The sequence below is a fragment of the Oryctolagus cuniculus genome, chromosome 2 (assembly GCF_051225735.1).
Source record: "Oryctolagus cuniculus isolate XC-2025 breed Fujian yellow rabbit chromosome 2, ASM5122573v1, whole genome shotgun sequence".
Lineage (NCBI taxonomy): Eukaryota > Metazoa > Chordata > Mammalia > Lagomorpha > Leporidae > Oryctolagus > Oryctolagus cuniculus.
In genome coordinates, this window is record NC_142868.1 from 94,853,808 (window position 1) to 94,873,787 (window position 19,980).

At 59.1% G+C, this 19,980-nt stretch overlaps 1 protein-coding gene across 2 annotated transcripts; it reads right to left on the reverse strand.

Annotated features, from left to right (window-relative positions):
- Positions 1 to 305: 305 nt before the first annotated feature.
- PLAT (plasminogen activator, tissue type) lies at positions 306 to 19,579 on the reverse strand. 2 transcript variants are annotated; one of them, XM_017350327.4, is made up of 14 exons: positions 19,236 to 19,579; positions 10,668 to 10,773; positions 9,659 to 9,701; positions 8,632 to 8,769; positions 8,161 to 8,271; positions 7,755 to 7,929; positions 7,168 to 7,259; positions 5,762 to 5,936; positions 5,290 to 5,375; positions 4,543 to 4,738; positions 4,292 to 4,428; positions 3,992 to 4,105; positions 3,288 to 3,454; positions 306 to 1,224 (listed from the first exon to the last, which is right to left on the reverse strand). In XM_017350327.4, exons 2-14 carry the CDS (start codon positions 10,740 to 10,742, stop codon positions 1,066 to 1,068), a joined length of 1,668 nt encoding a protein of 555 aa, XP_017205816.1. In that variant the 5' UTR covers positions 10,743 to 10,773; positions 19,236 to 19,579; the 3' UTR covers positions 306 to 1,065.
- Positions 19,580 to 19,980: the final 401 nt, after the last annotated feature.

The following is a 19,980-nucleotide window of genomic DNA, read 5'->3' on the forward strand; positions in this document are numbered from 1 at the left end:
TATCCCCAGGCAGCCTCTCCCACTGCCAGCCCACAGCCCTGCCCCGACTCTGTTTGATCTTTAGGAGCCCCCAGTCCTTCTGTGTTCCCAAGAGCGCCCGCCAGTCTGTGGCCTGGCGCCAGTCTACCTTGTCCAAGCGTTGCGTGCCTCTCCCTCCCCTGGCACCCACTAGCTGGTGTGAAGTATGTGGTTCTGCCTATTGGATGCACAGGAGGAAGTAATCCCACTGGCTGCAGACGGGAACGCCAATTGGCGAGCCGTGGGGTTGCACACAGGTGACAAAGCCATTCCACGCTAACATGGGGAAAATGTGAAAAATACATCTACATTTATTAAGTACAGTATAAATACACAGTGTGGCAACAGGACACACTAGCATGGATCCATAAAAATATGCTACAGCTCTGCTTTTGTCAGCGATCCAAATGATACATTCTCCTGAAGATTTACACTGTACACGAAAGGAAAGGAGCCTTCCAGGAGCTACGGAGCGCCCAGGGGAGGCGGGCCTGCATCCAGGGGAGGCCTCCTGCGACTGCCCAGGGGGAGGAAAGCCTGCGTCCGGGGGAGGCCTCCTGCGACTGCCCAGGGGAGGCAGGCCTGCGCCCAGGGGAGGCCTCCTGCGACTGCCCAGGGGGAGGCAGGCCTGCGTCCAGGGGAGGCCTCCTGCGACTGCCCAGGGGGAGGCAGGCCTGCGTCCGGGGGAGGCCTCCTGCGACTGCCCAGGGGGAGGCAGGCCTGCTTCGGGGGAGGCCTCCTGCGACTGCCGCCGCGCTTGCTATTCCTCGGGCTGTTGCGATACCCCTGCAGCAGCGATCCAGTTCTTGTGCCGGCCTGGGACACACTGGGAGGTGGGGCTCCCACTCTTGAAACCGGACGGTGTTCCCGAGGGGCCGGCCCTGGTCCATCCGTCTCCCACCTGACTGACACCCTGTGACGTCAGCCTGGAAAGTCCCCCTGTGGCATGTGCACCCATCCCTCTCCTGGGGAGGGGCTCTCTGCCCCACAGCTGCTGTGGGAGTCTCGGCGGCCCCTCACGCACCCTCGGGGCACTGTGTCTCCTGGTCACGGTCCCACGTGTTGCTGGATCCAGCCGAGGTAATTAACCACCTTGGTGTACACGCCCGGCACGTCCTTCTGCCCACAGCCCAGCCCCCAGCTGATGATGCCGATCAAGGTCATGTGGCCGTCTGTCATGCACACCAGGGGTCCTCCTGAGTCACCCTGAAAAACAAGACCCTCGTGTGGGCCACAAGCAAGGCAAGGCGGGACCCTGGAGGAGGGAGCGTGGCTGGCTGTAGCCCCCTGCTGTGGTTGGAGGGCTGGGGTTGCATTACCAGCTCCACTCCTGATTGCAGCTTGCTAACTCACAGCCTGGGAGGCAGCAGGGATGGCTCAAGTGACCGGGTTCCTGGCACCACCTGGGAGACCTGAATGCAGTTCCTGGCTCCCAGCTTCAGCCCCAGTGGGCATTTGGGGAGTGAACCAGCCCGTGGGAATTCCGTCCTTCTGCTTCTTGGATAAATCAACACAGATTTAAAGAAATGGGTTTTGGGGCCAGTGCTCTGGCTAAGTAGGCTAAGCCTCTGCCTGTGGTGCCAGCATCCCATATGGGCGCTGGTTCAAGTCCTGGCTGCTCCACTTCTAATTCAGCTCTCTGCTTTGGCCTGGGAAAGCAGAGGAGGATGCCAAGTGCTTGGGCCCCTGCACCTGCGTGGGGGACCCGGAAGAAGCTCCTGGCTTCAGATTGGCTCAGCTACAGCCGTTAGTTATTTGGGGAGTGAACCAGTGGATGGAAGACCTCTCTGCCTCTAATTTGCCTCTCAAATAATATTTTTTTTTAAAAAAAGGAATGGGTTTTGTGTTTAACACCCTTTGGTGTTTCACTGTGCACACAGCCTTGTTTTGGCAGTGAGCCGAAAGGTTCAGCTGTGGTTTCTGAGGAAACCATACCAAGGGGACCACAGACACAGTCAAGGGCACAAGGGGGGGGGGCGCTGAGAGCGCCCCCTAAGAACGAAGCCACAGAGTGTCCGTCTCTGTGTTTCCCCACCGGCCTCTGCCTCAGGGGGAGCCTGGCGCGAGGCCCGCAGAGATGCCCGAGAGCAGCAGACCAGAGGTCTCAGCGGCAGCGGGATGAGCTGCCCCCTGCCCCTCAGGGTCCTGCTCATCATGGGATGGAAAGCTAATTCTGCTAAGAATGCCGACACGCAGGCTGACGCTGCGGCACACCACCTCGATGCCTGCATCCTAGGTCATAATCCCCGTTCGAGTCCCGGCTGCTCCACTTCCAGTCCAGCTCTCTGCTATGGCCTGGGAAAGCAGTGGAGGATGGCCCAAGTCCTAGGGCCCCTGCATCCACATGGGAGACCTGGATGGAGCTCCAGGCTCCTGGCTTTGGATCGGCCCAGCGCTGGCTACTACGGCCATTTTTTTTTCTTTTTTGACAGGCAGAGTGGACAGTGAGAGAGAGACAGAGAGAAAGGTCTTCCTTTTGCCGTTGGTTCACCCTCCAATGGCCGCCGTGGCCGGTGGGCTGCGGCCGGCGCACCGCGCTGATCCGATGGCAGGAGCCAGGTGCTTCTCCTGGTCTCCCATGGGGTGCAGGGCCCAAGCACTTGGGCCATCCTCCACTGCACTCCCGGGCCACAGCAGAGGGCTGGCCTGGAAGAGGGGCAACCGGGACAGAATCCAGCGCCCCGACCGGGACTAGAACCCGGTGTGCCAGCGCCGCTAGGTGGAGGATTAGCCTAGTGAGCCGTGGCGCCAGCTACTACGGCCATTTGGGGAGTGAACCAGTCAGTGGATGGAAGATCTTTCTGCCTTTCAACCAAAAAAAAAAAAAAAAAAAAAAAAAGCACAGAGAATCCAAAACAGTTTGCTTCCCCAGGTACCAGGGTGAAATAGGAGTTTCTGAAACTCATTTCCTACCGAGCACCTCAACTCTGTGTGCTACTACACTGCTCCCTCTTTTGCCCTCTGCCAAGCTGACTCCATTCCCTGGCAGCCCCAGAAGTCGAGAGCTCAGCATCGCGGTGCTCCGGTCATCAGTTCAGTGAGCACCTGGCCGTCTGTGCTTACAGGAAATCCTGCAGTGGGCGGAGCTTCCTGTGCAGACGCGGGATGGGGGCTGGGGGGGGGGACCTTCCGCGCTTTAGAATCCTGAGTTTAGCAGGCTTCGATCCTCCTCCGAGGGCTTTGTTCTCTGAGGCCCTCATCTGGCATCCCCAGGGAACTCACTCCTGGCTGGCTGCACCTGTCCTCCCAGCCGCCCCCGCCCCGCTTACCTGGCAGGCGTCATGCAGGTTCACCTGGGCCCCCCCACTCCGCGTGTCTCCAGCACACAGCATGTTGCCCGTGACGGTTCGGTTCTTCAGCTGCTGGGGCGTGCAGCGGCTGGAGGGGTACAGCCGGACGTGAGCCTCCTTCAGCTGCTCGGAGAAGACAGGCGAAACTGCAAAGACACCCGGGGGAAATGCCTGGTGGTTTTCAGGGAAGCGTAGCCAACGTTTCCTACAAGAGCTAACCAAGCGTTTACACCTGTTGGGTGGAGTCGCAAACCACTGCCAGGACTGTCGTTTGCACCCACAGCTGCCTCATGGCAGCGCTGTTTCTGGGCCAGACAGTAGGTGGTGGGGGTGGGAACATCACCCCAGGGGAGAACCACAGGCTCCCCCTGCTACCATCTCAGCTAAGCCTCATCTTGGAAGCAGACAGCCAGGCCCTTCTTCATCCCACCAGTGAGGAGACTGAGACTTGGAGCCGACTACTGTAGAAATTCATGTCCAGGCTTACGTAGGGTTTGAACTTGGGTCTGCACAAGGCCATCATCCCCCACCCCATAAGCCTCAACCACCTCGTGCTCTCTTAATGGGCACAGCGACCCCGTGTGGTAGAGAGGGCGGACGCAGGCGCTTGCTGCGCACGCGCACTGGGCCTGCCTGGTCGCCCTAGCAGACACAATGGGTGCGGGGCTTGCCGGCGCACTTACACTCCTCGTGTTTGCCATAGCCGGACAGCTCGCACTCTGTCCAGTCGGGCAGCTGCAGGCTGGCGTCGGGCAGGCAGACGAGGCGCACGGCCTGGCTCTCCTGGGCACAGGATCCTGAAGTGGATTTCAGCTTTAGCAGCGCTGGGGGCAATGGGAAGGGAGGAGGAAAAGGATGAGCCGGGGGCGGGGCGGGGAGGGGAGATTGGGGGGGTGGGGAGCGGCCTCCCCTCGGCTGGGGGTTGGATTGGGAAGGAGGAGGAGGAGCGTGTGTGGACACAGCCTGCACCGTGGGCATCGTACCGATGTCGTTGTCGTAGGTGCCTTCATCAAATCTCTCATGCAGGATGGGCTGTTCCACTTCGAATATCTGCTCCTCCTCTGCCGACACCAGGGGGTACGTTCTGCCCAGGATCACCCTAAGTTTCTGCTGTGGGAACCTGACGGAGGGACAGCCTCAGGAAGCCAGCTCCAGGCAGGTGCCCGGTGCCAAGACCTGGGACAGGAGACAAGACGGTCTCCTGGGGGAAGGGGCGGGTGCCGGGCCCACCTACCTCTCCAGGAAGCAGTGGGCAGCAGACAGAACCCAGCAGGAGTTGATCAGGATACCCCCGCACAGAAACCGCTCCCCGGGCGACCTCCTGTTGTTGGTGAAGATGGCCGCCTGCCAGGGGTGAGCGGTGATGTCGGTGAACAGCCCCCCTTTGATGCGGAACTGGGGCTGCTTGTCCTGTCGCAGGCCACAGGTGGCTGGGGAGGAAGGGATGAGAACGGAGGTGAGGGCTGTGGTGCCCAGCGCGGTCTTCATGGTGAGAAAAGTCAGTCTGCCACGCATCACGTGTGCCTTCCTGGAGGAGGAAGCCGCCAAGGGCCAGGGAACCCAGCTCGCACCCGCGTCTGGAGGACTCCAGCTCTCGGGGTGGGGGGCTTCCTCCCTCTAACTTGTTCCTGCAGCCGGGAGGGGCTGAGGCAGCTTCCTTCGGAGGGACGGCCACGCCCCTCCTCGTTCTCCACCTATGGAACCCTACCTGTCGTGCAAGGCACAGGTGAATTCCAGGTCTTCGCAAAGCTTTTGGAGTGAGCCTGGGGCTACGGTCCCTGAGGACCCACCATGAGTGCCCTAGGTTGCAAGTCCTCTGCCTTCCCATCCCCGGTCCACCCTGTGTTCCTTGAGGAACGTTGCAGGCCATCTGCAGGTTTGCGGGAGCTAAGGCCATCTCCCGAGATGGCCAGGAGAATGGGTGAAGGCGGCTTGTTAGCCAGGAGCCGCATCAGTGAGATGGGCCCGCGCCAGCCCTTACCGCACTGGGGCACGTCGCAGTACTCTATCACCAACTTGCGGTTCTTCAACACGTGGCACCAGGGCTTGGAGTCTCCGTCTGGGTTCCTGGAGGGTAAGGGAAGGAGGAGGTGGAAGTTTTCCATCGCAGCACAGGGAAGAGGACAAAGGCTCCGCAAACCAAACCTTTGGCCAGAAGCAGAACCGGGGACGGGCAGACCCCACCACGTTCTGCTCTCACAGGCGCCGGGAGCGCTTCTGGGAACGAACGCTTTCAGTCCGTAGAATCAAAGCAGTGGGGGAGGAGTGGACAGCTAAGGACGGAGTGGTTATGGCGGGCTGACCAGGAGCCCGGGGTCTTGGCTGGAACACTGCTGTGCCTTGCTTTTCACAGCAGGTGTGACTAGCAGGTGCACAGGCTCCTACCCGCCCGCCGGCTATTTTGTCAGCCCCCAGGCCCTGACTTCTCCCAGTGCACACCCCAGGCCACGCACCTGCAGTAATTATGCTTGCCCAGGCCCAGGGCCTCTGCGTTGCTCTGCCGCGCTGTGTACTTCTCGCCCACCAGGAGCATGGAATTCCACGGGAGGCACGAGGCACCCGACGTGGTGAGGCTGTGGGTGCCGCGGTACGCTTGCCCCTTTCCCAAGTAGCAGTTCCCATTTTTTTCTGGAACAAAAGACACGTCCAAGTGAGACCAAAGCCAGGAAGATGGGAAGAATGACCAGTCTGGCTCCGAGGAGCGTGGGGTGCCCCCACCCCGGCTTTGCTACTTTGCCATCTGCCGTGCCAGCTTCCCGGATCTCCATGCCCCGAGGGACCCGAGGGCCTGTGCAGGTTCACCAGGGAAGGGGGCCACGTTCTGCCGGTGGCGACTGTTCCTGGGGCCGCTTTGCAACCCAACTGGGGGCTTCCTTGTTTGCACCTGATGCTCGTGGTGAGCCAAAGAGTCTCAATTTGGAGTGTGTGTGTGGGAGGGCGGTTGGCAGCCCCCGCTTCCCAGCTCTGGGGGATTTGACCCTCAGAGCTCTGCCTGTGTTCATCTGCTTGCCCTGCTTAACCTCCTTCCTCCCCTTTGAGCCCACAAAGCAGACCCCTACGCATGGGATCTCTGGGGTAACCCAGGCCGGTGCATCCTCACTTAGAGAGATCCCAGCATGACTGGCGGCCAAGCAGCCAGAAGGTACACAATGTTTGTGTGCCTGTATCTAGAGGTTTAAGACCTCGCTCACGGGCCTGGCGCTGTGACGTAGCAGGTAAAGCCACCGCCTGCAGCGCCCGCATCCTGTGTGGGTGCTGGTTCAAGTCCCAGCTGCTCCACTTCTGACCCAGCTCCCTGCTAATGAGCCTGGGAAAGCAGCAGAAGATGGTCCAAGTGCTTGGGCCCCTGCACCCACATGGGAGACCTGGATGGAGTTCCTGGCTCCTAGCTTCAGACTGGCCCAGCTCCAGCTGTTGTGGCCGTTTGGGGAGTGAACCAGCAGGTGGAAGACCTCAGTCTTTCTCTGTGTCTCACGTCAGTATTCCTAAAAACACCACAGCATCGTGGTAGCTTATGTAACAGCATGTTTTGGGGGAGGGAGAACACTAAACTGGGAGGTCCATTCCTTCTCTAAAGGCCTGAGAATCGCTGGTCCATCCCCACCCCCTCCTCTGTAGACAGCTGAGGGAACTGGGGTCAGCAACCAGCTCCAGGCCCAGCAGATGGCAAGGCCAAGGCCAAGGCTACACGAGGATCTCTACCTCCTCCCGAGACCCTTGACATTCTCCCCTCGACAACCAAGACGATGGACTCGGGAGCCTTCCCTGGGCTGCAAGACGGGCAGCCCAGGCCTCCCAGATTCCCCCTACCCCGTGACACCTGCAGGGTGGGGGGAGCAGGGCGGCGGCTGCTACTTACCCTTGGAGCAGGCGGGCGTGCTGCAGAACTCTGGGCTGTACGTCCCTGCCCTAAAGACGTAGCACCAGGGCTTTGTGTCTCGGTCTGGGTTTCTGAAAAGAAGCAGCAGGGAGGGCCAGGGGAGGTTTAAAGTGCAGCCTCCAGGGGCCGGCTCTGTGACTCAGCCAGCGAAGCCACCACCTGCTGCGCCTCCCGCATCCCGTAAGGGCTCTGTCCCATAGGTGGCTGCTCCACTTCCTATCCAGCTCCCTGCTGATGCACCTGGGAAAGCAGTGGAGGATGGCCCAAGTGCACCCACATGGGAGACCCGGAAGAAGCTCCTGGCTCCTGGCTTCGGATGGGCCCAGCTCTGGCCATTATGGCCATTTAGGGAATGAACCAGCGGTTGGAAGATTCTCTATATCACTCTGTAACTCTGCCTCTTAAATAAATAAATAAAAACCTTATATCTATCTATCTATCTATCTATCTATCTATCTATCAGCAAGTCCCAGCGCGCCAGACCACAGGTGGCACGGGTTCTGTGTCTCCGCGGGCCCCGGCAGGGTGGGGCCCAGGGCCTGCGCCCGGGGACAGCCGGCTCTCACCTGCAGTAGTTGTGGTTGCCCAGGCCCAGCCGGAGGGCGTTCGGCTTCCGCCCGCTGTAGGGCTTCAGGGCCAGCCAGCTGCTGTTCCAGTTGACACACTGTGCCCCACTCTCTGTTGTGCTCCACGTGCCTCTGTAGCCGATGCCCCTGTCCTCGTAGCACCTAGCACGGGTATCTGATGCGGGCGGGGGGCGGGGGGGCAAGACAGGTGACAGCTCGCACATGGAGATGTTCCAAAGGCTCTCCTGTCCCCACCCAGCTGTTGGGGGCGGAGCGGGCTAGCACTTTGCTGGTCCTTCCCTGTCCGCAGCCCTGCCCCTTGCCCCCACCACTGCACGCTTCCTTTTCCCTGAGGGTAGATGGGAGAGTTGGGGTCTCGCTCGCACCCACCCGCCTTCCCACTCACCGACTTCGCAGCGTTTCCCGACAAATCCTTCGGGGCACTGGCAGACAAAATCCGAGAAATACAGAGCCTGCGAACACGTGCCACCGTTGAGGCACCTGGGCTCGCTGCAGCCTGTCGAGGAAACCCCCGATTATCTTCAAAGGAGCCCCCAAGATAGGCAGCTAAACGTTTGTGCACGCTCTTTCTAGGCAGCTCGTTCCAGCCGTGCAGCCAACTGTGGCATGCACACTCCTCCCATTTTACAGGTGAGAAAACTGAGGCTGGGCTCATGAGAGTGTTTGCCCGAGGAGGCTTCCTGTCTCGATCATGCGCGTAGTAGGTCTGTGCATTACCCTCTGCCTAAGACCCGGTGTGCCTGGAATCTCCCCTTTGCAGCTCTGGGCGGGCTGAGCAGCAGGAAAGGGAGACGTGCTCTGGGCCCCCCGGGGCCCGAGCCTGAGCTCGCAGCTGGACCTGGAAGTGGGTACGTACTTTGGACGGGCACCGAGTGGCACCGCGGCCCGCCGCTGCTGCACCTGCAGTATTCCACACGGTTGCCTCGGAGCCCCGGGCGGAGCCACGACTCCCGGCGCTGGTACGTCAGCTGCGTCTGCTGGTCCACACAGGTCACTAGGACAGAGCACGGGGCGACCACTGAGAATACAGCTCAAACAGGAGGTCCAAGGATGCCCCACCCGGGGCCTGTCGGTGAGAGGCACTGCACGCCACTTTTCTGAAGGCTGCAGATGGCAGCCTTGTGTTGGCACCCAAGGCTCTTATTTTTTTTAAAGATTTATTTTATTTATTTGAAAGAGTTACTGAGAGAGGGAGAGGGAGAGGGAGAGAGAGAGAGAGATCGTCCATCTGCTGATTCACTCTACAATGTCTACAACTGCTGAGGCTGGTCCAGGCTGAAGCCAGGAGCCAAGTATTTCATCTGGGTTTCCCATGTCAGTGGCAGGGGCACAAGCACTTGAGCCATCTTTTGCTGCTTTCCCAGGCACATTAGCAGGGAGCTGGATGGGAAATGGAGCAGTCGGGACTCGAACTGGCACCCATATGGGATGCCGGCGCCGCAGGTAGAGGCTTAGCCCACTGTGCACGGCGCTGGCTCTGCTTCACTCTTCTTGGACTGCTAGAAGGGTCCCCAGCTTCCTGGAGTCAACTTGAGATGTCGCTTTGCACAGAGGAATCCTGCGGGGTGCCTCCTTGCTCTTTCACCGACACATGCTCCGGGGGGCCCGGAGGCTGAGCCAGCTCCTGCTCCTACTGGGGTCCAGAGGCTCGGCTGCCTGGCCCTGCTGCCGCCACCGACAAAGCCGCTCGACTTCCCCAAGCTCCCTTTCCGCGTTTCTGAGCCACAGCAGCGGGGCTCAGGAGCCGCCTGACCGGCTGGGGCTAAGCCACAGCCCGCACAAGGGCCCTGCCAAGTTCCCCTGCCGGTCATGGCAGGGGAGGCGGTTCTCCCGGCCCTGGCTCCGCCTCCCGCAGCCCCGGTGCCCCGGTCACCGCATCTCACCTCTGAAGGATCTGGCTCCTCTTCTGACTCGGGCTGGGGCTTCCTGCAGAGACACGGGGGATGAGGAAGGGTCAGCCACCAGAGTGTGTGCAGAGCCCACCCACAGAGCTGCCAATCAGACGCTGCGCGACAAGGAGCCAGCCCCGGTGGATTTCCAGCGCCTCCCTCCCTCTTTCTCTCTGTATCTCTGCCTTTCAGACAAATAAATAAATCTTAAAAAAAGAAATATGAAAAAATTAATATATATATCTGTTTGAAGGGCAGACAGAAAGACAGAGCAAGCTCCCATCTGCTGGTTCACTCCCTAAAAGCCAGCAAGGGCCAGGACTGGGCTAGGCCAAAGTCAGGAGCCAGGAACTCAAACCAGGTCTCCCATGTAAGTGGCAGGAACAGAACCTTTTTTTTTTTTTTTTAAGATTTATTTATTTATTTTCAAGTCAGAGTTGCACAGAGAGCAGAGGCAGAAAAAGAGAGAGAGGTCTTCCATCCACTGGTTCACCCCCCAATTGGCCGCAACAGCCGGAGTTGTGCTGCTTTGAAGCCAGGAGCCAGGAGCTTCTTCTGGGTCCCCCATGTGGGTGCAGGGGCCCAAGGACCTGGGCCATCTTCTACTGCTTTCCCAGGCCACAGCAGAGAGCTATTGGAAGTGGAGCAGCCAGGACTCGAACCAGCACCCATATGGGATGCCGGCACTGCAGGCGGCAGCTTTACCCACTACACCATGCACTGGCCCCCGAACATAACCTTTCTTGCTCTGTCACTGCAGCCTCCTGGGACTGCATTAGCAGGAAGCTGGAATCGGGAGTGGAGCTGGGATTTGAACCCAGGTACTCTGATATGGGATGTGGACGTGCCAACCGACATCTTGACCACTGGGCCAAAGCCCGCCCCAGCCTCTCCACTCCTCTCCCATGCTTGGGATGCTCCGGACTTCTGGTTCTGCCGAGCGCCGTCTGGAAGCACCGGAGCCTTGAGAGACAGGGCGCGTGGAGATGCGCGGACCACTCACCTGGCTGGGCCGAGCGCAGGCTGCTCCACACAGCAACAACACACACAAGAGCTCTCTCACCCCTGGGTTCCACATCTCCGCGTCTCTGCAGACAGCTGCTGGAGTTCTGCAGGACGGAACAGAGAGCTTAGGCACGCAGGTGAAAGGGTACACGCACGCAGTTCGCAAGCCTGAGCTTTGCCACGGCTGCATCCGTCCAGTAGCTTCCCCGAGTGCTAGATGCCAGGCCAGGGTCTGGAAGGCGACTGTTCAGAAATATACATCATGGTGGAAAGCACTCGGCAGGTTCACCGTCTGAGCCACGTATAATATGGTATCCAGTGAGAGTCAGATGTGCACAGTGCTGTATACCCATCACCACCACCCGTCTCCGTAATGTTGTCATCATTCCAAACTGAAACTGTCCCTGTTGAATTCATGACCTTAACCAGGCTCACCACCATGCTGTTTGTGTATATATATTATATTTAATATTTTTTGAATGGCAGAATTACAAAGAGAAAAATGGGTCTTCCATCTGCTGTACACTCCCCAGTTGGCCACAATGGGCCAAGTCAAAGCCAGGAGCCAGGAGCTTCTTCCAGGTCTCCCACGCGTGTACAGGGGCCCAGGCACTTGGGCCACCTTCTACTGCTTTCCCAGGCCACAGCAGGGAGCTGGATGGGAAGTGGAGCAGCTGGGACTTGAACCGGTGCCCCTATCGGATGGTAGTGCCTCGGTGGCGGCTTTGTACCTCCTGTCTCTGTGACTACTGCTTCCTGTATTATGCCCTGTAAGTGGGATCAGGGGTATTGTGTCCCGCTGGGTTGACATGTTTTGTTTAGTACAGTGTCTGCCACGTTCACCCCCAAGTCCGAGTTGCCCTCCCTGCAGTCCGCTGGCTGCACAGCTCCGTGGCTCCGCTCATCGGCAGGCGGGCACGGGCTGCCAGAACATGTTCTGCGTGGAGCTGTTTGTGGGCTGAAAAGCAAGGTCAGGCTCACCCTGCCAGGCTGCCCTGGCCTGGTTTCCTGCAGGGCAAGCCCTGCCCTGGGGTGGACCAGGCGCAGCCACAGGGGCGTCCTCTCTGACTTTGTCAGAGAAGCTGGAGGGATGAGCAATCTAGAGAGAGAGACAGAGAGACAGAAGAGAGAGGGGCGCGCTGTCCACGCCGGCCTTCCTGCCCGCCTCGGCCATCTCCCAGCTGACCCAGGGACAGCCGCAGCCGTGGAGGAAGCCTCTGGCTTGAGTCTCAGACTCACATCTTCCCCAGGGAGTCGTGCCCTCAGCCGCTTCAAATAGGTTAGTCGGTCGGGTGTTACTCTGTGGCCTGGCAGGCCCTCGCTGCGTGGCCGCGGGCCTGGGGAAAGCTCTCCTCTTGAGTCATTTCTCCGTCCCGCCCCCTCCCCATCCTGAGGCTCCTCCGGGCTTCCCAAGGCTGGCTGCTGCTTGCAAAAGAACTGCTCTAAGGCCAGCGCTGTGGTACAGTAGGCTAAGCCTCTGCCTGAGGTGCTGGTTCGAGTCCCGGCTGCTCCACTTCCGATCCAGCTCTCTGCTGATGGCCTGGGAAAGCAGTGGAAGATGGCCCAAGTGCTTGGGTCCCTGCACCCACTGCTGACATCCATCCAGGTCTCCTATGTGGGTGGCAGGGACCCAACTACTTGAGCCGCCACCGCTGCCTCCTGGGGTCTGCGCTAGCAGGAATCTGGAGTCGGGAGCCAGGATCAGCAATCAAGCCCAGGTCCCCTGATGCAGGACGCAGGCATCCTAGGCCTTAGGCTAACAGCCCACTGCCCTGGGAGCTTCTTTGTGCCTGACTGATGCTTCTTGGGCTGATGATAGACAGAAGCAGGAGCCTGGAGCTGGGGGAAGGGGGAGTTGGATGCAGGTGTCTCTTAGCCACAGGGATTCAGATAAGAAAATCCAGGCCAGGAAGCCCGTGGAGTCTGTTCAGCTGCACACACCCCTCCAGGGACTCCCCAGCCCTGCTCCTGCCCTGTGCGATGCCCAAGGCCACCTCCCATCTTCCACAGCAGGCTGGCCAAAGCGCTGGGCAAGGAGGCAGCTGCCCTGCTGCCCACGGCTTTCGGGCACTTGTAGGGGCAGGCAAGCAGGCAGCAGAGGTCACACGGGGGTACACACGGGAGCCCTTGGTCCACAGGGAATTGCTCCAGGTTTCTACTTAATTTCCCCTTTGTGCAGATTCCCCACATCCTCTGAAATCCCCCTTAATGTTATCCTGTCACTTAAGACCTTTAAAAAACTAGCCCTTCCGAAACTTGCTTCCCCCCCCCACTCCTCCCCATGTTCTCGTGCAAGGACACTCCAAGAAGTCAGTGGGAAAATGGAGCTAGAAGATGGTGACTGGGGCCGACGCTGTGGCGTAGCGAGTGAAGCCCTGGCCTGCAGTGCTGGCATCCCATATGGGTGCCGGTTCTAGTCCCGGCTGCTCCACTTCCAATCCAGCTCCCTGCTAATGTGCCTGGGAAAGCAGTGGAAGATGGACCAAGTCCTTGGGCCCCTGCACCCACGTGGGAGACCTGGAGGAAGCTCCTGACTCCCGGCTTCAAAATTGGCGCAGCTCTGGCCATTGCTGCCATTTGGGAAGTGAACCAGCGGATGGAAGACCTCTCTCTCTCTCTTTCAAATAAATAAAATAAATTCTTTTTTTTAAAAGATGGTGATTTTGGTACAAAAAAATACCCCAGTTGGATGCATGCATAGCTCTTTTTCGTAATATGCATGTTCACGGGCCCTCTGAAGACCTCCTCAGACGTGGGCAGGGACCCCAGACTTGGCAGGATGCAAGCCACAGGGCTGGGTGTCAGGCTGCAACAGCCACAAGGCGCTAAACCCGCTCCCCAGAGAGAGTCTGCAAGAGGGAGACACGAGTGTATTTTTTTGTGTTCTGCCTGCCAGAGTTTGGGACTCATATCTCCCTTTGCGCCTTTGCTGGGCCTTGGTTGAGTGGGTGCGTCTCGCCCAAGCCAAAAAGCCCCATCAGCAACACACAGAGGCCACCAGAGCAGCTGGGAGGGGGAGAGGCTGACAATGAAGTTAGTCATCTCCTTGAAGAAAAACAGGGAGCCGGGGAGAGGGGGGAGAATGTGTCCTTGTTTTGCCTTTGTTAAAGAGGTGGATGTGGAAGGCTGGGGCTGGGGCCCGGGCCAAGGGCCAAGTGTGGGCTCAGACGCTCAGACCAGATGGGACCACATCTCCTCCCCCCACCCCACTGGGGGTGGGAAGAGCTGCAAGGCCTGGCTGGCTCACCCTAGCCCTGAGAGTTTTATTTTTGCAAACTTGCAAAAGACACCACCCCCCATCCCCCTACCCATCTCCCGGTGGGTGCAGCTGGGCAGGCTCAGGCTGACAGGGAATGCATCCGAATTAGAAAGCGCAGGGGCGTGGCTTGGCAAATAAAGCAGGGTGCCCGGGGTAGGCACCTCTGCACCGGACACAGCTGCGCATCTGTGCTCAGCCAGCCCGACTGCTGCTGACACGCGATCTCTGTGTGTGTGTGCGTGCGTATTCCACAGAACACTGCCCTCCTGTCTGGAGGCCAGCGTTGCTCCTACTGTCTGCACCAACAGCGCGATGGCCGCCGGCCCCTCTGAGCAACCTGAATGCCAGGGTTGGTAACTCGTGGAGGAGCCTCGCTGGAGGTGCCCGCTCCTGAGATGCCCTGCTTCCTAGAGCTGAGAAGTCGCCCATTGTGCAAGCCAGGAGCTGGGTGCTAATTCCTGCAGCAGTCCTGTGGGGGATGGTAACTGACGGGCACCGTTAACACCTGATCCTGGGCTGGGCAAAGCCCAGGGGAGACCTGGAAAGCATTAGGGGAAGTGCTGTCCCCGTGCCCTCCGCCTGCCTCCTGCCTCGTGCATCTTCCTGCCCTGAAATACGGTAAAAAAAAGAATGGCGGTGCAGAAGTCAACAATGCCGCCCTTCCAGGAAGGATTTACAGCTTAAACAATCCGATCTGTTCCCAGCGAAGCAGACCCGAGGGGGCAGGACTGCCGTTCTGTGGTTTCTGCTGCTGTGAGAACAGACGCTGTGATGAGCACAGCCGTGCGAGTGGAAAGTCTTACTGTGCAGGCTATGGAGGAAAGTGACTTGCAATCAAGGAACTCTACAAACCAGTCAATCGTCAGACCCCGCAAACAGTGCAAGTGGCCCACGTGTGTCAGCGATCAGCGGGATTTGTAGCCTGGACTCCTGCCCGCGAGGAGGAGGCAGAGACGCGAGCACACTAAAGCAGGATGGAAACGGCTCGGGAAAGACCGAAGCAAGCGGCTGCCATCGGCAGAACCCGAGCCGCCGCAGGGGCAAGGTTTGCTGCATCTGTATTTGGGAAAAGCAGACCCTTGGGTTCTGACTGCTTTGCACAGCGTCCCTCTGGAAAGCCAGGAAGGGAGCCGGCCTCTAAGACCCCAACACTGAAGTGACTCATGACTTGAGACCAACAGCACATTCCTACTGCCCCAGCACCCTGACACCACAGCCCAGAGTGGAAACCAACAGTCAGAAAAGAACCGACCAGAACCCGTGCAAACAGCACAGGCCTACTGCTAGTGTCAGGACAAGAGGTGCAGGGAGAAGCCGGGTGGTGGAGCAGTGAGGCCTTGGGAAGCCCCACTGTTGTCTCGGTCACAGTCAGACCCTTTGGGGGCCAGCGCTGCGGCGTAGCAAGTAAAGCCACCGCCTACGGTGCTGGCATCCCATATGAGCGCTGATTCGAGTCCCGGCTGCTCCACTTCCGACCCAGCTCTCTGCTATGGCCTGGGAAAGCAGTGGAAGATGGCCCAAGTGCTTGGGCCCCTGCACCCACATGGGAGACCCGGAAGAAGCTCCTGGCTCCTGACTTTGGATTGGTGCAGCTCTGGCCATTGCAGCCATCTCTCTACCTCTCTCTCTCTCTCTCTCCTTTCTTTCTCTGCCTCAGCCTCTCTGTAACTCTGCCCTTCAAATAAAATAAATAAATCTTAAAAACAAAAGATGCCTCCGAGTGCCCAGGTTCAATTCCTGGCCCCGGCTCCTGCTCCAGCATCTGCTACTGCAGACCCTGGGAGGCACAGCAGGCATCTCAAGGGCTCGGGTCCCCGGTGCCCACGTGGGGCCCTAGATTGAGTTCCCGGATCCCAGTTCCCACCCAGCCCAGCTCTGGTCACTGTGGGCTTTTGGGACTAAACCAGCAAACGGGAGTTCTCCCTCTTTCTGTACCTTTCTGCCTCTCAAATGATAAATAATTTTTTAAAAATGACTTGTATGATGGTGGTTTTTGAAAATGTCTCTTTGCGCCGGTGTTGTGGCGCAGCGGGTTGAGCCACTGCCTGGAATGCTGGCATCCTACACGAGCACCGGCTCGAACTGGCTCTCGCTACAGCTTCTGGAAGTTCTGTTTTTCCATGGATGTCTGATGGGTCGCCTGCTCCTTTTAGACTGTTCTAAGTCACCACCCCCTGTGTGCCCTGCCTTGGAGAAAGCTCGGTTGACATGACACTGCTCATCTGAAGGTGTCTGAGCTGGGGGCGCCACCCTCGAGGTCCCTGTCTCACCCCCCACCTCCCACCCCCAGACCTATCTCCTCTGCCCCTGCGTTGCCAGGAGGTAGGTTGCTAGTGCTATCTGGTAGCTATCAATCAAGAGCTTACTGAGCGCCAACCAGGCACCAGGCACAGGCGCTGAGATAAGGAGACTCAAAGGACACAGAGCTCAGGAGGGGAAGGACGACAGCTCCACAGGCTGGGCTGTGCTGGGTGGGTGGGGAGAGCGGCTCGGAGAGACCAGTCTTGTGGAGGTGGGCGTGGTCAGGGTGGGCGTCCTAGAGTTCCCGAGACTGGAGTAGGCAATTGAACCACAGTGGGAGCTGGCCAGACAGTGAGGGGTGTTCCTGATGGGGGTCACTGCCTGGGGCCCCGGGGATGGTGGCACGGGCAGCCGGAGCCCCCTCACTTTTGAGGGCAAGAGGTATGATGGGCACACCATAGGCTGTGCCCTCGGGGGTGCCCCTTGGGGGAGGGAGAGGTGTGGTTCGGGGGTCCCTGAGAAGGGAGGGCCTTGGGGGAGGTTGGTGTGGACCTGTGGTTTAGTTGTTGGTTAATGGGCTATCTGGGGTGATTTAACAGCGAGCCCCTGACACGCAGGTCTCGCCCTATCCTGATCGCACCAGGAATTCTAGCTCAGTCAAGCTCAGCCTAGGAGCCACAGCGCCACCTCCACTGTTGGTAGAAAACAGCCTCCTACGGATAATGTTTGAACGCAGCCAAAGGCCCCCTTAAGGAACTGTAAAATCCCACGACCAGGGCCCGGTGTTCTGATTCTGATACGGCAGCTTCTGTTGCCACCTGTGACACCTGTATCCCATATGGGCGCCAGTTCGAGTCCCGGCTGCTCCACTGCGGGCCCAGCTCTGCTAACACAACAAAAGAAGGTCCACATGCTTGGGCATCTGCCACCTACATGGAAGACCCGGGATGGGGTTCCAGGCTGCTGGCTTCAGCCTGGCCCAGCTCGGACTGTTGCAGCCGTTTGAGGAGTAAGCCAGTGGATGGAAGATTCCTCTTGCTTTATCAGTCTGTCTTTCAAAGAAATCAACAAATCTTTTTATTTGAAAGAGGTTACAAAGTTACAGAGAGGCAGAGAGAAAGAGAGAGAGAGAGAGAGAAAGAGAGGTGTCTTCCATCTGTTAGTTCACTCCCCAAATGGCCACAACAGCTAGAGCTGGATGGCCCAAAGCTAGGAACCAGGAGTTTCTTCTAGGTCTCCCATCTGGGTTTGGAGGCCCAAGCACTCAGGCCATCTTTTACTGCTTTCCCAGGCCATAGCAGAGAGCTGGATAAGAAGTGGAGCAGCTGGGACTCGAACCAATGCCCATATAGGATTCCCACACTGCAGGCGGCAGATTTATCTGCTATGCTACAGCATCAGCACCTCAATAAATCTTAAAAAAAAAAAAAAAAAAAAAAAAAACAACCTGCTGGCAGATTAGTACCAGGCCTCACTTGGACAATAAGCCTTCCCAAATGCACCGTGGGCCGGCTACACCCTCACGCACACACCAGTGGCATGTCTGGGCGGCTTGTTAGCAATGGTTTGACCGCCACGGGTCATCAGCTCTGCTGTCAACAGGCCCCAGGCGAGCTACAAGGCTTACAAAGTAAAAGCAGGATAATCGCTCTCGCTCACCTACTCCCTGGCTGCAGGGGAGTAACTCCCACGGCTGCTACTGCCCCTGGACTGCGATGTAGCAACGGGGAGTCAGACCGTGGAGGGAGCCAATGGGACACATAGAAAAACATGAGCTGAGATGGTCTCGGGCGTCCGAACACGGATGGAGCCCCTTGGGGGAAAGGACAGCTTTGCAGCTGCTCCTGGAAAGATTCAGATTCCAGGCTCGGAGGACGGCTCAGGGCGAGCACGTGGGGTGGACGGAGCGGTTGCAACACCCACGGGCATCCCTGCCGGTGCCGAGTCTGACTCGGCTGTCACCGGAAGCAGCGGCTCAGGCTGACCGTCATATATTGACTCTGGAGGAGCCGGCGTCTGCAGCCCAGGCTGAGTCTCCCGGGCCTTGAGTGAGAACTGCCGGGAAGCCACCTTGGGCGGGAAAGTTCTTGGCCACTGGATCTGCAGGATTCCTTCCTGGGGTTTTGCAAATGCACACAGATGCGCCCCAGCATGTATGCACGCAGGTACACACACACACACACACACACACTTTGGTCACCTGTCAGCTGCCGGAGACCACCATATCATACCAAACCGTCCAGCAGAAGGGTCTTTGCCTGCACTGCTTTGCGCTCCAGTGTGCCGTGAACGACCCAGGAGCTCGGCGTAGGTCCCTCCCTCCCTCCCTCTCTCAGCTGCCTTCCCTGGGAGACTATGAAAAGAAAGACAATCCCAGTGAAAATCTAGACAGCCTTGCGAAGCTTCCGGCAGATGCCCGAGGAATGAAAAGACAGCCCCCTGGTGATTGAAAACTCCTTAAAGAGGCCCGCACTCCTGACGAAGTGCTTGGAGAAAAACAATGGGGGACAGACCGGCCGGCGGGAGGCTGGGGTGAGGGTGTGCGGCGAGGGCAACGTGCGAGGCGGTCAGAGAGGTTTCTCCACCCTGACTCGCTCGGAAAATCCACCTGCGTCTCCGCGTCCCACCTGGTTAATCACGAGCTGGGTGCAGGTCACCCTGCACGCCCCGCCTGGGCTCCTCACCGGCTCACCGCGGGGGGGGGGGGGGGGAGTGGGGCAACAGCGGACACTCCCATCCTCGGGCCCAGGCAGCCTGAGCCTGCAGGAGCCCGGTCCACCTTCGCAGTTTGCTGTCGCGCAGTCACGAGGCGGCCTCATTCCCTTCACTCGGCCGCTCTCTGCCGCACGTCCCCAGCCACCTCGCCCTCGAGAAACGTCGCAGCGTCCCACCGGACTCCACGCACACACAGAGAAAGGAACCCTCCTCCCGGGGCAGGTTTTAGCTGGGCCTGAATGGCAAAGTCAGTCCCTCTACTTCAGCATTGGCTCAGATTGCCCAAAAGACTTTGAAGAGTGAGAAGAAGAGACGGCGGCGGCGACAGAAAAGCCCAGAATCCCATCTTACCGTGCCTCTGGCTGCTGCCGGTGCGCCGGCTCCTCGGCTGCTTGGTGTGGCTTTCTCTCCTGCCCCGGGCCAGTCTCCCGAGCCAACCGCTCCCGCCTCCTTTAATTTCAAGGCAAGGGGGTGGGGTCGGCGGCCCCGGTGGGCGGGCTCCAGAGGATGCCCAGAGGACAGGGCCCCCGCAGGGAGCCAAGCAGGGGGGCGGGCTTGTGTTCAGAGGAAGGGGGGAGGAAGTTGTCCCTGGAAGCAGCTCGGCCCATCCTGGCGCGGGGCCAGCCTGATTATTCACCGTCCTGATGTCACCAAATCCGAGGAATTGGGGAGCTGCATGGACCTTACGTACCGTCTTCCCGGGTTAGGAGGCTGGGTCAGCAGCTTTATCTGTACAATGCCTGCTGGCCGCCTTGCCCTCTGGGGACCCGAGTGGGCGGGGTGGGGGTGTGTGGGGAGGAGCAGATGGGTCAGCTGCACCCAGGACAGGGTTGGAGCTCCTTGGGGTGGGGGTGGGGACAGGGCTGGCCGGCCTCACCTGCAGTGAAAAATGCACCCTTCTCCCCCACACCCGGAGGTGGTTCCAGGGACAAGCATTTCACTTCTCTGGAAAGACAAGGGCTGCACCAGTGGGCCCTCTAGGTCTCTCCTTTCTGCTTTGCTTGAGTGGGATGGAGAGAGAGAGGCTGGCGTGGGAGGAGAGGTGGGAGACCCGAATCAGGGCTCTGCGGGAGCCCCATCCCGGCCACCCAGCCAC

Bases quoted from the DNA above. Each gene is read 5' to 3' on its own strand.
- PLAT (XM_017350327.4), bottom strand. From the start codon at position 10,742: ATGTGGAACCCAGGGGTGAGAGAGCTCTTGTGTGTGTTGTTGCTGTGT. The intron at 8,272-8,631 runs GTACGTACCCAC...TTTCCTCGACAG, and splicing joins CCACTCGGTGCCCGTCCAAA to GCTGCAGCGAGCCCAGGTGC. The intron at 5,376-5,761 runs GTGCGTGGCCTG...CTTACCCTCCAG, and splicing joins GGCAAGCATAATTACTGCAG to GAACCCAGACGGAGACTCCA.